The sequence below is a fragment of the Grampus griseus genome (assembly GCF_964374135.1).
Source record: "Grampus griseus genome assembly, chromosome: 3".
NCBI lineage: Eukaryota > Metazoa > Chordata > Mammalia > Artiodactyla > Delphinidae > Grampus > Grampus griseus.
In genome coordinates this window covers 77,767,313-77,784,986 of record NC_139019.1, presented here as the reverse complement: position 1 = coordinate 77,784,986, position 17,674 = coordinate 77,767,313, and the positions used below count along the sequence as shown (strand labels likewise).

The window sequence follows — 17,674 nt, the reverse complement described above, 5'->3', positions numbered from 1 at the left end:
AGAAACTAGGTATTATATTCTAGGGTTAAAATTTTTAAAAGAATGTTTAACACATAAAACTCACTTTATATTAACCTTGTTTTTCTTTTTAGCCCAGTCTAATTTATTTTTTACTTAGACAAATGCCATTATTTACTCTTATATAGAAAAAGTCTATCTACTTATTTATATAAAGTTTCGGCTAAATAGTACCTTTGTGAAATAAACTGTATTCCTGAGGAAACAATTTGGGGCTTCTTTTTATGGTGTTGGACTTAAAGAAATAAATAGTTTACCTGTAAGGAAATTATGGTTGTCATTTTAATTCCACCCAACTCAGAGGAGATCCAAGTCTTAAATTATATTTAACAATAAGTATGAAAACCCAATTGAAATGAATATGCATTCCTGGGTCAAATTCTGTCTCTGAACTAAATGTGATCACAGATTACATCCTTTAACTCTTAAATAGATATTTCACAAAGCAGGGAAGGAAGAGATATATATCACCAAAGCAGAGTAGCAAGTAAAAATATTTAGACCTATTATGAGATGTTAAAATTGTTTTCTTATATAATTACTTTTATTATAAAAGTAATATAAACAAACTACAAAACAATTGGAAATTAAGGGGAAAAAACTCATAATTTCATTACCTTACATATTTACTAATAGCACTTTGGAATATTTCTTTCTGTTTTTGTTTCTCTCACCTTTAGCTGTTTTTTTTTTTTTTCATGTAACTGCAAACATAATAATACCTAAGCTTACATTCTGCTTTTTTTCCAATTTCACATTATTTGAAATGCATTTTTCTATGTTTTCACTTCACCTTCCCATTCAACGCATGATCTTTTAAACAATTTATATTAGATAATACTAATAATGCTAACAGCTACCATTTATTGAGCATTTATTACTGTACTCAGTGCTTTATCTACATTATCTTAAGCAATCCTCAAAACAACCCTGCATGATAGACATTATTATTATTGGAGTTTTAAAGACTAGAAAAGTTTTAAAGACTAGAAAATTTAGGCTTAAAAAGGTTAAATACCTTGTCAAAGGTCAAACAATAAGTGAAGAGGTAGTACTTAGTTGATATGTTTTAAACCAAAATTTGTACTTGGAAGTTCATTAACCAGTCTACCTAGTAAAGAAATGATTGCTTTTCCACTGATGCATCAGTAACTATAGGGTTCCTTCTGCTAAATTTACACTACACATAAATTTATAGGCTAGAAACAGCAAAAAAGACTTTGCAACTACTTGAAAGATTGGCTTTCATTTGCTGAGTTGTCAATATTCTTCTTTCTGCCTGGTCTTAAATTTGTAATCTACCTTCTTTGCAATCTGCTCAGAGTTTCTCCTTTAAGCTGACAAACCTCCCTCAACTGATGATAATCCACTTCTCAGCTAGTCTATCATGCATCCACTCAGATGTAGGATAGCTATGCTACCATGATGCTCCTGAGACCTACGGGACTGAGGATTAATCTCTCAATCCTCTCACTTTTCTAACTAGGGAATGCTATTGTACAGAGAAGCTGTGTCTGAGAGATGTCTTGCTAGTTATGTTTACTTAATTTGACCTAAATAAGGATCGGAAAGGAAATAATACGTCACACTGAATAAAGTGAGTACATTACAGTAATTCTCAGAATAGGAAAAGCTTACATAATGCAAAATACGCCACCTGATCCCCAATTATTTTTCCATTGGTGACCTTGTGATTTATTCTACATATTATTCTGTTGATGATAAATGGGAAAAAGGAAAGAAAACACTTTGTCTTTCCAGGAAAGTAAAAAGAGGAATAAACATAAGCAGCCAATTCCTCCTGCATTTTTCTACCAATTTCATATTGATTTCCCCAATGTGAGCAAAGTAATGAATGGATTGTACACTAGATTTAAAAATTATAAAGGTTATAACCATATTTATACTTTTTGTCCAACAGATTACACTGGTATTTGGTGAAACAGCAAGCTACCAGCATAAACAAATTTAAAATCTGAGGTCAAAAGCTTAAATGCCTGGAGGGTCCACCATAAGTGAGTGAAGCAGGCCCCTCATGTGTACCATTTAGGACTTTGGTACATAGGAGAATGTAGGCCTGGCCCAAAGGAAGATCTGCCCACTCTACCCTCCTCTGTGGTTGCCCTGTGGGAATGAGGCCCACAGTTGGCAAATTTTCTCATTATTTAAGAGATTCTAGAAGTCAGGATTTCTATATAAACTTCTCCATATTTTAAAATGTTGGATTAAATTTTTAAACGCTGGGTGGGTCAAAATACTTTATCAGTGGGTAGGCTGTGGCCTAATGGCCTGTATTTGACCTCCATTCATATCCATATCATGTGAGTGATTAACACTGAACGTTTGATTTGAAATCTAATGTATCTGGTGATAAAGCAGTTACTTCCTATGAAATCAGATGAATTTTTGCATTACCTTACTAGCTGAAAGGCATCATGAATCAGACTTATTCTGTCCTTAGGTCTGAGAAATGTGTGGTTCTGATTCAGCTGTGTAATGAGTTGGTCCCATCCATGCCCCTCATAGTGGACAATGTAGTAGCCATTTGAGTCCACATTGAATTTTACCCAACTGGTCTTCTCAGGTAAATCCAGAGTATCTAGGAGGAGAAAATTGGTACAGGTATTTCCTTATCGACGTGCACGCCAGGAACATCTCCAAAAGTGTTAGTCTCCATGCTATTACTAATAAATCAAGGAGAAGACAAAGTTTTGGAAGACTCACAATGATCCTATTTCCATAGTCTGCTGGATGGCTTATTTTGGGGATGATGACCTTATTAAATTAATAAATAAACTAATTCCTAGGAAAAGGACTGATGAATTTGTTCTCAAAAGCAGTCTATGCAGGTTTAAGAGGCATGCAAGGGCGCAGTGAGCCAGATGATGAACATGACTGGAATTTGGCTTGATTTACTGGTGGCCTCATCTCAAGGTTTAGTTACGACTCATTGAAATATGTATATGTAAATAGGTGACCCATTTGTCCAGTCCTTATTTTGGACAAAATAAGGACTGTAGGCTGAACACGACATTATGATGGGAACATTCTCAAATTTCAGTGATGTGTTTAAAGGGGAAATTAAAATTGTATTATTTTTAATATGACAGACATTATACTAGCTGGTAAAATAACATTACCATATTCTCTCCAAAGCTCTGTGAGGCTTAATCCCCATTCAAAATAAGATGAGAAAACTGAAACTCAGAAGAAGTTAAAAAATTTTCTTAAGGGCACCCATCTAATATGTGACAGAATGAGGATTTGAATTCAGAGCCAATCAATTCCAGAGTGTATGCCTTTATCCACTGAACTAGTACGTATTAAAAAACATAAGATAGGATGCCATCATTTCTTAATATAAATATAAACCTATCTCTAAGTGCTAGAAGCACAAGAGAACTTTCCACTGAATAAAAAATTCAGACTTTCTAGCTAAAGGGTTCTTTTAGTAACACATATATGGATAAATGAGAACTTCCTCAAACATATATCATTCATTATCAGATTGACTTACAGTATCTTTCCTCCAAATATCTCAGAACATGTTTAATTTCAGAATTAAAACAGCTATTGGCTCGTTAGTTCATTACCTGTCTTTGATTTCAGAATGTGTCTGTGAATTGCATTAGAGGAACTTGTGGAATAGGTCACTGGGATATGCCAAAGGTACCTATGTTAGAAAGTAAAGACTGTTACAGACTAAATTAATGGCCATTTCAATTTTCACATCATCAGACTCGGATAGGCTGTAAAAGACACCTAATCACTCATCCTTCACACCAACATAAATTTTATAGGCTAAGACTAGCAGATCCTCGGGTGTGCAAAAGTTCTTCCATAATGATTATGAAGGAGCAGCAATGTATACCTAGTTGAACTCTGTCACAACTACCTGTGCCATTTGCTGTCCAAACATCATACCACAACAAGTTCTGCTGATTGTTTTCTTCTAAGTAAGAGAAAAATAAATAAATCTTCCTTTCATATTTCCAAAAATTATGACAGCCTGATATTAATTCAAATAACTGAACCAAAGCTGTAGGAAAAGCCCTCCAAGGTAACAATCTTACTCCAGTATGATTTTCCACTTATCCTTTTGTTCAGCAAAGCTACCCACATTCAACCCCCCAACTGCTAAGTGCCTGCAGCAGTGTGTCAGGATCTGCACGTCAGCCAAGTCCAGAGAGCAGAGAAGCAGAATGGATTGGAGGAAAAGGCCTCAGTTACTTTTCGATGGCCCTACTATGGTAAATAACTGAAATTGGCTATTTTTTTCTGAATAACTTTCTAGCAGCTTCTAGAACTCATTTCGTCTATCACAGCAATATTAGCTATAGTAATCCTGTAAAATCACATGCTTGAAAATACCAATAGGTATAAAACAGAAAGAATAAAATAAATAAATAAATAATTTAAAAATATATATAAAAAAAGAAAACAAAAACAGAAAGAATAGTAACTGAGGATGTGCCCAGTAGTCTTCAGAAAAATATAAAATAGTGAAAGAAACAGCAGACACAGACTTGATCTAATAAAGGGTCAGAAGGGATAATCTACCTGCTAATCCAGAGAGTACAGATAATTAACAAAGCAACTGAAATATTTATACAAATTGGTAAAAATAGACACATAGATATCACCAAGACTTAATGGATTGAGATTCCTGGATGGATTTTGACTCTAGAAAGAGATTTTTCCAGATAAACATATCTGGGAGTAAAGAGAGGAAGAGTAGCATTTCATGAGTTTGGATAAGCATTGATCAGAGGATAATAATTTTATAATAGTAATCTAAATACTGCTTCAGGTAGAGGAAAAATACAGATCATTGCAGTAGATATTTGTTATTCTGGGCCAACCACACTATTGAACTCTCTCTGGTGACATTTTGATAAGTTACACAATTACGAGTCCTGTTTTCGCAATAGTAAATCAAACATTAAATTTTCCAGCCTGTGTTGCCAAGCTTCAAGTTGTTTAAGCTCTCTGAAGTTCAGACTTCAGAAGGACATACACAGAAATGGAAGATAAATGGCATAAGAGTTGCTGTTGGATCGAAATAGACATCTGATGAAACAAAAAGGGAAAACAGTATATCCTATGTGTTAAAGGCTGTGAATTTGCTTCTGATTCTCAGAAAAATTCTAGAACTGTTATTAGACAGCTACATCCTTGGGAAAAAAATAATAATCAAAAGAGCCAGCACGGATTCACTTGGATTAATTTCATTTCAATTTAACCTCATTCATCTTATTGACAGGGCTAATAGATCAGAGGAAGGTGGGCAGTGTTGTATATCTTGATTTTAGTAAAGCCTTTAACAAGTTTTCTCAGGACAGATGACAGTGTGGGTAATTGGATTTGCTTTTATTATTACCAAGAACATCATGTTTTAAGGGATTACATTTATAGTCTCTTACTGAAAAACGAAAGAGAGTGGAAGGTCTTAGCATCTAATTTATCAAATAGGGAATGTCTTTTCTGATAAGGTGTACAGCTGTCATAACATTTCCTAGGTATGGGCCAGTCACACAATTTATTAGGTATATTATATTAGAAATATTACCGACAACCTTCTGCATCAGAACTGAGGTTCTAAAGGTGGTCCCAGGATTACTAAGAATGTGCCCCTCAACAACGTAGTCTGGGCTGATATCAAGGCTAGTTTAGGCCTTCGAGTCCTGTGTAGAAATAGCACCCCATAAAGTTGCCAGAGAAGCTGAAAGAAAGCTAATGCGATCACGAACAAACTGAGATGAGGTAAACTAGACTGACAGAAGGAAAGCAGTCACCTTTCCTGCAGGGCCCCCCATTCAGGATCCTCTTTGAACACCCCGTTCAGGAAGCGCTCCTGCTGCAGTCTGAGTGAACGCCCTTCTCGGTTAACCACCACGAGGGGGATTCCCTTCTGCAGAGTCCATGTAGCCATCATCTGCTTCACCTCCACATTTTCCCGCAGAAAGGTGAGCTGAAATGACAAGTGACTTTGGTAACTCAAGACAGAGGAGAGAAGCCAGAGAGAGATGAGAAACTTCAACCTCCTTGGACGCTGGAAACATGGGCGGGACAGGAAGCGGGACTCTGGCTACGATCTCCTAGGGGAGCGATGTGGAAACTAGAATGCTGCCCTTCCCCACCCTGCCCAGGGCTGCTCTGCAAATTACCTGAAGCAGGGACGTGTGTGGGAGCTTGAGGGTTAACACAGGGCAGGAAAGGTCAAAAGGAAGGGTTTGAGACTGAAGTCTCCCTTTCAAAACAGAAAAAAAAAAAAAAAAAAACCCACCATAAAACCAAAAAACAAAAAACTACTCTCCGTTTTATTAACGACAGAATCCAGAGAAGTGGCTTAAGAAGAAATGTCTCTCTTTAGGGAAGCTTTTAAAAAATTCCAATAGAACAATATTATATCAGTAGAGGTCTATGGAATGGAGAACAAAACCTCTAGCTTTTTAGCTTCTAGTATGTATTGCTGATCACTGAGTGATGCCGAATCTCCCTTTGAAAACTATAATTGATGGGATTACCACAATGCTTTTTAAAAAGTTTGCCTTTTCTTTTTTCCATGATGACTTCCCAGAAGTAAACAAAAAGACAGGGCCTCAAGAAAGCCATTCACTCTATTTCCAAACTTAACAGATTTGGTTTGGCATTTTTCAGAGCCTAGAGGATGCCAGTGCAGCAGTAACCACTCAGAAGAATTTTGAGCTGAGATATTTTTAGCTAGCAGCGGGGTTGTGGGAAAGCTGAATTATAACAACAAAAATATAGTAGTAACAGCGTCACCCCCCTACATGGCCTGAGCATTCTTTCTTCAGGCAGCTTTGTTTCAAGGAAAACTGTGGAGTCTCTATTTCTCTCCAGTTATTTAAAGGGACAGTTGGGTGACTTTACACACTCGCTTTGGGCCAGGTGATGAGCCAAATCTCTTCTACTCTCCAAGTCTCTTTCTACTTACCGTGTTGCTTGCTGTCTTGGAATCGGAATAACAAAATCCACCAGATGTAGAATCACCTTCTAAACAATCCTATAACACAAGAGGAAAAAAGCACCGCCATTTTGGGCAATGATAGTTGGCTGAATATGTATATTAGACATGAAGGCAGACATTTATTAGCATAGATATATGAAAATTTAGTTCATCTAAACATGGTAATAAGCATAGCAATTCATTAAAGAATACATAGAATTTACTCGTTTTGTTTTATATGTATAATTGATGTTATGTGACACGATACTGAGTTAGGTATTCTCAGGAATTTATCATTTTCCTACCACAGTCTCTTTTTTTTTTTTTTTGGCTGTGTTGGGTCTTTTTTGCCATGCACAGGCTTTCTCTAGTTGCAGCGAGCGGGGGCTACCCTGGGCTTCAGTAGTTGTGGCTTGTGGGCTCTAGAGCGCAGGCTCAGTAGTTGTGGCGCACGGGCTTAGTTGCTCCGTGGCATGTGGGATCTTCCCAGACCAGGGCTGTAACCCGTGTCCCCTGCACTGGCAGGCGGATTCTTAACCACTGAGCCACCAGGTAAGTCCCCCACAGTTTCATTTGGCATCAGAAGGGGGTCACCTAGAATTTAGGACCTTTAGGGGAAGTTTGGATGGGAGACTTCCCTGATAACCAGGAAGAAGTTGTGATGTAATTGAAAGAATGAATACTGGACTTAGAGTCAGAAGACAGATTTTAAGTAATGACTCCATCATTCACTTGGTATATGGTCTTGAGCAAATCTCTCCCTTAGCATTAGTTTTCTCACCTGTAAAAATGGGGTAAGAATGCCTACCTTACCTTCTTGAGATGGTTATAAGCATGAAGTGACAAAAATTAACATAAGGGTGCTCACAGTTAACCTAAAAGAATCCTGTAATTATTGCCCAAATATCTCCTTTAATCCCCTTTACACCCACTACCCACACCAAAGACAGATTCTTCCTTGCTGAAAAAAGCCTTGGTTGATGTCTACACACAGAGACACATACACAAGTACACATCATAGCAAAGGAGAGGGAGAAGGAGAGGGGAGAGAAAAGCAATGTAAGGCTTGTTGTTGACAACCTGAGGGAGAATTGTGGAGAAAGAACATCTGGATCAGCTGCAAGAGGTGATGAAAATGGATAAGGAGCATCTTTATAAGTATTACAAAGGATCGTGTAATTTGATCCCCTTTAGGGTTTTCAAGAAATGGGGGTAAAATGTTTGAGCTACTTTGAAAAAAATTTTTAATTATTGCATTTGTCTCTTTAACCACAAACTCACACATAAGTTAAACCTTGAGGGTCCAGACTTAATTAGGGCACAGAAAAATCAAATGAGATAATGCACATGAAGTTTCTTTTTAAACTGTGAAGTGCTATACAAATACTGAACAATATTATTACTGTCCCTGGGACATACGTGCTTATAAAGGAGAGAGGACCTCTTCCGAGTACAATGACTTAGGGTTCTTCTACCTGCAGGCACAAGCTCTGCCAGTTCATTACTTCTATAACAAAGTATTGTCCTTGCATTTGAAAAGCTAAGAATATTTTAATAATTATTAGAATCATCTGAGTTGACTGCATGTTTTCTCTGTCTTACCTACTATACTACGTGAATCCCAATGACAAAGAGACCATAGGTTCTTAATCAATCATTATCTGATTATAGGGTCAATAGAATGCTAAGGGCCTGACATGATTCTTTCTCTTAAGCAAATTTTGTTTATTATTATCATTGTTATTATTGAACCAATGGAAACCAATAAAAGAGAATGTCACTGGCTGGAACAGATTCATAAGTGCACTTCTAGGCATTCAGCAGAAAGGCAAATCAATGAGGGCTGGAGCTGTCTGTAAGGATGAGGTGAAATCTCAGCTAGATCTCAAAAGACGGACAGCACCTGAATTGTTGGAAAGAAGAGAGAGCACTTCGGGTAGCAAGAGCACTAGAAACACAGGCATGACAGGGATTGAACAGGATTTCTTCCTATGAGGGAGGAGGTGTGTCTCACTCAACAGAGAATACAGGCTGGGAAATACATTTGAGCAAGGAGAGTTCAACCTTAAATTTGGGAAGAGAAATGAAGGAGTTACAAAGTCATGAAAGATTTGGAAAAAAAGACAAAAGTGTAGGGTCAACCATAAAAGGGAAACCAAAGAGAAGGAGGTCAAATATTGAACCCTTGGGGCTTAACTAGTGTGGCATCTTGGTTTAGTAAGGTGTCAGAGGAAAAAAAGAGGTGCTGCCTGCTTACCCTTGGCAGTGTGGCAAGTGAAATAAACATTTGTTGCCTGACAATGTAACTATTTATAAACCTTCATAATTAGCTTGTCACTTTTTAGGCTGAACAGCAGTCTACTATAACTTAACAGAGGACTTACATCTGACAAACTGCTCCACAAATCATCATTCTTAGCATTTCTATAGCTGAACTTCTTTAAGTAGTGAATAATTCCTTTCTTGAATTTCTCCTCACTCAGAAAATCCTTGAGCATATTCAAAATACAAGCTCCCTAAAATACAAACAAAAGCAAAGAAAAAGAAGATAAAGGAAAAGGTAGTATATGTTTTTAAAGGAAACTTACATTTTACGGAACATGTGTAACGTCTGATAAATGAACAGCAAATAAAAACTGAAACAGGTAGCAATAACCTGGCACCAGCAACTTAAACTGTTGATGTACTGGCCTCATTCTATTTCTCCCAAAAGCAGAGCTTCCACTAGTCCACAGCATTTACTACCTTTTTATAGGAAACAGCATCAAACATTTCCTTTATGTGAGTAGAGGTTTCTGCTTGATTGGAGAGAGGATGGGATGAATTTAATGAATCTCTTTTAATTACTTCAAAACACATGTCCAGAAAATCGTCATCCTAAACAGGAGGGAAAATTCTTTTCAATTTCCATTTGACATTCTCAGCAATAGGAAACATGATAGGTTTTATAAGATATTCTCAGAAGTAGGTATTCAATATCTCTTACAAGATGTTTCTTTCCCCTTATATATTCCCCTTTCACCAATTCTCTATTTTGTAAAGGTATAAATTCGACATTCCCTCAGATACTGCCTGAATGTTTACCATGAGCCAATCCCTTCGATACAAAAATAAAACTAAGGTTCCCATTGAGTGAACACGTGCTGTGTGCCAGGATCTTACATCCATCATCTGCAATCCTTTCAACACCCTGCAAGGGAGATGCATTGCATACATTTTACAAGTGAGAATGTATGAAGCTTTGCGATTAAACCACAGATGCAGCACATAGCAAATAAGAAGACACTGACTTTGAATCCATGTCTGTCTGTAATTGTACTGGACCAAATGTCTACCTCAAAGAGCTAATTATCCATTACTAACTACCTTGATATGTGCTGTTCAGACCCTCTTATGCCTATTAAAAAAGACATGTTTGAAGAAATCTTTTCACACATTTTGGGGAAATTAACTAACCCTTTGGAAATTCTGGAGGAGTATGTCCCCAGTCATGCTCAATTCAGGTTACACGCCAAGAACTCTGTACGGGATCTATAGCCATGGGCATTGTCTTGTCCTATATCATTGTATTCGGACAGTGACACTTTCCTCTCACCCCACATACACAGCTGTATATTTGTGCTATTCTCACTCTCTATCCACAAACTTTAGGGTGAGGGATTTATGTTGACTGTTCTCTAAAACCTCCAGTGTCTCATCCAGTTCTATCATCTGTGTTATGTGCCTCCCACCCCATTCATATGCTGAAGCCCTAGCCCCCAGATTGTGTTTGTAGATAGTGCCTTAAAAAAGAGGGGACTGAATTAAAATGAGGCCATTAGGGTGGGCCCTAATCCACTCTGACTGGTGTAAGAAGAGGAAATTTAAAAACTCAGACACCAGAGATGTGTGAGCACAGAGAAAAGACCATGTGAGGACACAGTGAGAAGACGGTCATCTGTAAGCCAAGGAGAGAGGCTTCAGAAGAAATCAAACCTGCCGACACCTTGATCTCAGAGTTCTAGCCTCCAGAACCGTGAGAAAATAAATTTCTGTTGTTTAAGCCACCCAGTCTGTGGAATTTTGTCATGGAAGCCCTAGAAAACTAATACAACCTGTTTATACAAAACAAAACAACATAGATTCAAAGACTCAATGCTATGTTCTCTTTGGCATTCTCTAAAAATTTTAGTAGTAAATTAATGATTCGTTAGGGCATACAGTATGACATACAAAATTGTGACTTACAAATTGTAGCTCTGGATATGTGACGTTAACAGAGATAAGTTCCATGTATGTTGCAAAACCCTCATTGAGCCAAATATCATTCCACCATTCCATTGTAACCAGGTTGCCAAACCACTAGGAGGAAAAAACTCCATGTTATTAGAAGGTAAACAAATATAAAAAATTATTAACTATAGCAAAAAATATAATGGGTGGTAACTTCTTTCTTTTAGTAGCTGAGGCCTCTTCTCTACCTTTGCTACCCTTTTCTCTCCGCACAGCCTCCTTCTACTGATTTCCCTGCCTTCACCTCTCTCCACATTTTTGCTTCCTTCAATTCTCTTTCTTTGTTTTTGTTCTTTTTTTTTTTTTTTTTTTGCAGTACGCGGGCCTCTCACTGTTGTGGCCTCTCCCATTGCGGAGCCCAGGCTCCAGACGCGCAGGCTCAGCGGCCATGGCTCACAGGCCCAGACGCTCCGCGGCATGTGGGATCTTCCCGGACCGGGGCACGAACCTGCGTCCCCTGCATTGGCAGGCGGACTCTCAACCACTCCACCACCAGGGAAGCCCACTTCTCTTTCTTTGTGTTCATATTGTCTCCAACTCCCCAACTTCCATTATATCCTCACTATATTTCCTAGATATTAGATTTAATATTAAGGAAGAAAATGAAACATTTCGTAGGGTACATTTTGCACAATAAGTATAATCTCACCTTGTCATTGACTTATGGTGATGGTCTAAGGAGAAATATAAGCCAAAATATTTTGGGTGAAGTCACCTTTTTATATTAAGTAGCAGGTACTTAAAAGAATAAAAATTCATTTAGGACTTTCAGATTGTTACACAATATTAGTGATGACCAAATTTACTTGTTGTCCTCTGCCCCAATTTACTTCTAGGGATTAACTTGGCCACTAAGGTGAATAAAAGTCTGAGATTTTAAATATATATAAATAAAATTAAAAGGATGCAAAAAGATAATCTAAATAGAAATTTACCCTTGACCTATATTTAATCTGTAACACGTTTTAAATATTATTATTTTTATGTATTATTATATTTTATCTATTTGGCCTTTGTCATATTAGTGTGTGTCCGGTTTATCTATTTTAGGATTGCAGTCTCCAGGACTGGAAGCTTAAACAATAAGATTCTAAGATTCAGAAGAGCCTTGTTACAGTTACAGAACAGAAACCACTAGATCTGTAGCTTCTAGAAACAGTTCAAGCTCTATAACTTTTCTTACAGCCCTCCTATCATATTGCAAGTGGGCTCCAATCTTCTGAGGGGGTTCTGTGAGAAGGGACAGCGGGTGTTTCCTCAGTTTGAGAAGTGATGAACACAAGAAGTACAAGCTGGTTATGGTCATTTCACCAGTCAGTAAAAGTAGTTTATTCATTCATTCAATAAATATCTATTGAGAATCTACTACGTTTCTGGCTCTATACCATATGTTAGAAATAGAAAGATGTATGTAAGATAGCCACTGCCTCAATACAAATGGTGGAGGTCAACTGGTAGACGTACGCATGCAATAAAGCATTATTGGCACTATGATCTATGTCTGTACAAGGGACAGAGGAGATTCCAGAAGGAAAAAAATCAGTTTTGCTGGGAGAGTGTGTAGAATAACTGGGAAACGATTCATTTCCTTAGTCTTGCAAGTGGTCCTCAGGAATATTGGAAGTGGGGTGTGCTCTAAGCAGATCAGGTAGCAGGAGCAAAAGCACAGAGGAATGATACAACCTCGCCTGTTCAGGTAATGGCAGGTAGGCTGGGATGGCTAAAGCTAAAGGTGTCGTTCAGAGATGAGGCTGGGGAGGTGGAGGCGAGCCGGGTCCTCGGGGCCTTGTTTGTCACACTACGGATCCTTTACTCACCCAGGCATTGAGAGTCTTTGCCAGGGTTTTACACAGAGTAGTGACATGGGGAGACATGGAGATTAATGGGGAAACAAAATAGTCAAGGCCATCGGGGCCCGCTGCTTCAGCCCTGAACACTGCATCCCCGTAAAAGAGAACTTATTACAGGAAGGCCTTAAGGGAGGATGGAGCCTCAAAAGTAGAGCTCTCTGATTATTTCCCTATGAACATTGGGTAGAAAATGAGGAATACCCAGACTCAGTTAAGTGCTTTAGAGCTTCCAGAGACTAATGATCAAAACCCCTAAGATGGGGCTTCCCTGGTGGCACAGTGGTTGGGAGTCCGCCTGCCGATGCAGGGGACATGGGTTCGTGCCCCAGTCCGGGAAGATCCCACATGCCGCGGAGCGGCTGGGCCCGTGAGCCATGGCCGCTGAGCCTGTGCGTCCGGAGCCTGTGCTCCGCAACGGGAGAGGCCACAACAGTGAGAGGCCCGCGTACCGCAAAAAACAAAACAAACAAACAAACAAACAAAAAAAAACCCCTAAGATGGGCCAGAGGGGAGATGCTAAACCAGAGGAAGCTGTTCATATGTTCTCAAAATACAGTGCTGAGCATGGCTCCTATGTAACTGGGTTCTTAGTTTGCTGCTTTAAAAAAAACAAACAACCCCTCCTTATTATTATTATGGTCATGATAAAGGATAAAATTAAACATTGAAAAATAAGAGATTTTACCAGTTTCTACAATGGAATGATATTTGCCTACATGGTAAAAGAGAGTTTCCAGTGCCTTTAATAATTCACCGCATAATGGGGAATTTTCAGAAATGAAATAGAGTGGAAAAAGTCTCTGATATCTGTAGAGCTAGTTTTACTGTTTCATATTTGTATGTAATACAGTGTTGATAGATGGGCCTTGGAAATCTTATTCTGTAAGAAATGGTAGCAGTGGTGGTCATTGTCACCATCCTTAATAGCTAACACTTACTGAGTACCTACTACATGACAGACATAGACACTTATCTGTAATCCTCACAACAGTTTCAAGAAGCAGGAGCTATTACGAACTTAATTTTATAGACGAGGACACTGAAGTTTAGAGAGTTAGGTAATGTGTCCAGGGTCAGCAGCCCACGAGTGCATAGACTTGAAAATACTTCATTATGGCTGAATAATCACAGATTCCAGTTGAAAGGAGATTGACTTTGCCCTAGCTTGGAATGCCACCGTATTAGAGGGTATAAGGGGAAATATTTTTAATAGAAATCTCTATTTGTAGCGTTTCTAATTCTGTGCTTTATGTATCTGCATGGTCTTCACTTTTCTTTACTAAAAGACACTTGGAGGCTTTGCCTTGAAGGGTTTTAGAGGATATAGTGGTCACTTGTGATAAAATTCCTGTATGAGACCCATTGTCTAGAGGTTGAATATTCTTCTACTTGACATATTATGTTTGGCTTGATAATCCCTAAGGTCCCCTCTGGAAGTAAAATGACATGATTTTATGTTGTTTCAGGAATATTGGTGGTGTTCTGCATAATGCTCTGTTGAACCGATGCTAAGAGGATGTCATGAGTGCCAGGTACCTGGTGCGCTAGTTCATGAGCTATGACTCTGGTGACCCACAGTTTGTCAGAAGTAGAAGAGGTCTTGGGATCAAAGAGCAGTGACGTCTCTCTATATGTGACAAGGCCCCAATTTTCCATGGCTCCACTTTCAAAGTCAGGAATGGCAACTAGATCTAAGAAATAAGAACAACCACACTTGATCATTATGGCTTCCACACCAGAAGTGGGATGTGCTTCCTCCTCAAATATGTTATGAACCATTCAGTATATATAAGCAGATTTTCTGAAAACATCAAGAGTGTCTTAACATTGATATGGTGTCTTGTAGTTGCTGAAAATAATCAGTATTATCAAGCAGAATAAAGTCTATCAATAAAGTTTTGGTTGTAGGTGAAGTAACCTATTGACATTTAATCACTTTTTCCTAAAACTAAACTATGAAAATACCTTGAGTGCATTACTGCTGAGAAAAAAATTCATTTTAAAACTCTTCTATTTTATTTTATATTAGTACTACAGAAAAACTTTGAAAATATGAGGTATCAAATAATTTCTAATATGTCTGGAATTCAACAAAACATATAATGAACTCATTTCTACAAAAAAGAAAAAAGGGGATTTTAATTTCAGGGGAACACCTTTTAGGAGCATCTCTATAGTCAATATTTCAATCAATATTTCTAGCGCATACAGCCTCTAAGTGTCCTTCTAAGGCAGTAGAGGAAAAAGGCTGTTGGCATCACTTCTTTCTGAGCTCAATTTCCTTTTCAACATTGATATTTCCTCTACTTCTTGACAAAGTCTTAGGGAGAAAAAGTGAAATTTAATCATGTTTAAGCAACTCAGATATAACATAATTTATATCATATCTGTGTGTGAGTGTACATATATATATATATATATATATATACCCTCTGCCAATGACTTCATATAGATTAGAGAACTTCTGGCTAATATTTAATCTTGGACTTCTTTCTGTTTATTCTGCCAGGCCATATTGGAAAAATTACTGCTTTTTGGCTGAAAAGAAAGGTAATTTTTTAAAAGTTTGAAATAAATCAAGTCACTTGCCTTGCAATTACAATGTCTGGAATTAGTATTGGTTAATTCTAGTGGATAAAATCAAATATTTATAATGCAATCAAAAAGCAAACTAGCACTAGTAAAGATTAGTATTCATTAGCACTTCAAATGTGGGAATGACTCCTTTTCTAAATTGCATTGATGATTTTATATTAGTTGTATTATTTCCCAAAGCCATTAGAAATGCTTATATCTGCTCAATTTTTTCCTAAGCTGCATGTTTCCTTTCAGTTAGTTTTATTTTAAATACATTCACTTCATATGATCTTCAAGGTTGCATTTTTCAAGAGCAACTTAAGATTGTTGATAGCTGTTATTTGATCTTTCCTTGATTTTTGACAGAGAACAGCAGTGGACTGTGGGTAAACTGATTTAGTATATCCGTACTAAAAGGTGTATAGAACCTGCGCCATAATAATACAGTGAGACTCAGGAACTGTAGGGACAACCCCCTGGAGATGTCTTCTGATGGTCCCTTTTAACTGTCTAAAACTGTATGGAGGTTGGGCAGGAAAGGGGAGGAAGGACATGATAAGGTGTGTGTTCTAAAGTCCCAAAGAAAAACAATGTTTTGTCATTGTCAGAAACTCTAAAAATTAATCTATATAAGTTATAAATTTTAAGTCATGGTTTTTATATATTCCGCAACATAAAAATCACAATTTTTAATTTTTAAGATAGAAAATTAAAACCAACCAAGATAGCCTGTGTGTATTTTCTCATATAAAGATCTACGACTACTACATTCAAATTATCTTTTTCCTCGAAATCTTTCTTTTTTTTTTAAGTCTGTGCCACAGTTTTATCTTCCAGCCTCAGACACACGGTAGATAACAGATGGAGGGACAATTTTCAGCTATTTACATAAACCTTCGGCAACTTTTATAAAAGATTGCTAGTCTTGTACAAATATGGTACAGAAGAAAATATATGCTCCAGAAAATTCATCCATTTAAATCTAATACAAAATGCAGATATTTTAATATTAAACCTTATAAAAGAATAGAGAAATGAACCACAGTACTTGGGCTTCTCATAATACTTTATTTTCTACACTCTAGGACCATCTCTGAGGTACAAATTATTGCTTTCTGGGCTAACTGAACGTCTTCAGTGCTCATTTAAATCACATACTAAGAGGGACGAAATCAAAGTATGTTCTAAAAATAAAGACGATGATGTGGAATTTGAACCTACCCAGTTTTGCGAGTGGATAGTGGATATCAAAGTAATTTTCGTAAAAGTCCAGCAGCTTCAATGATGCTTCCAAAGCATAATGTGTTTGACTCCATTTGTCTGGGGCTGCATGGATGGACACCTGGGAAATGTTGGTGGGAAGAAGTGGTCTTTGAAGGACAGCTCCTTTGCACAACTCCATTCCTAACAGCCCTCACCCAAAGAAAGGCAGACTGTATTTTTCAAGAAATTATTGAGATACCGTTAAACATGTTGTCAACAGGGGATAAGATGTTCTGTAAAGTATTAAAGCAAGAATCACTCTTGAAAATTACAAACAACCCTGTATTTTCTGTTACAGTACATTCCCTAGGCGCTAATCTGTACATTTTAAGCTATGAAAACCTATCGCCTCATGAGAGCCCACTTCAGTTCATCACTGTCATGTACTCTAGCACTTGAGAATAAACCTTCCAAAATTATGACCACCAACACAATTCAAATAGAACATAATTCTATGAGGTGGAAAGTCTTCATGAACTTATTCGAACCACCCTCTGTCGTGTTTTCTTTTCTTTTTTTTTTTGATTATTGGGTTTTTTAAAAATTTAAATTAATTTATTTTTATACAGCAGGCTCTTATTAGTTATCTATTTTATGCATATTAGTGTATATATGTCAATCCCAATCTCCCAATTCATCCCACCATGTCATGTTTTCTTTAAACTCAAAAATGCCCAAATATGTTCATTGAATCCCTGCAAACTATTAGCTATTAAGTGGAAGA

The 17,674-nt window shown here is 37.4% G+C and overlaps 1 protein-coding gene across 1 annotated transcript in view; it reads right to left on the bottom strand.

Annotated features, from left to right (window-relative positions):
• The window catches only part of ERAP2 (endoplasmic reticulum aminopeptidase 2), a 37,482-nt gene that overhangs the window by 10,515 nt on the left and 9,293 nt on the right, over positions 1 to 17,674 (bottom strand). Inside the window, exons 4-12 of the mRNA XM_082651653.1 lie at positions 16,909 to 17,029; positions 14,647 to 14,801; positions 11,216 to 11,329; positions 9,734 to 9,865; positions 9,373 to 9,504; positions 6,977 to 7,045; positions 5,814 to 5,989; positions 3,612 to 3,691; positions 2,434 to 2,617 (exon numbers count right to left, since the gene is read on the bottom strand). Coding sequence (XP_082507779.1) covers positions 2,434 to 2,617; positions 3,612 to 3,691; positions 5,814 to 5,989; positions 6,977 to 7,045; positions 9,373 to 9,504; positions 9,734 to 9,865; positions 11,216 to 11,329; positions 14,647 to 14,801; positions 16,909 to 17,029 — 1,163 coding nt within the window. The remainder of the gene's footprint in view (positions 1 to 2,433; positions 2,618 to 3,611; positions 3,692 to 5,813; positions 5,990 to 6,976; positions 7,046 to 9,372; positions 9,505 to 9,733; positions 9,866 to 11,215; positions 11,330 to 14,646; positions 14,802 to 16,908; positions 17,030 to 17,674) is intronic.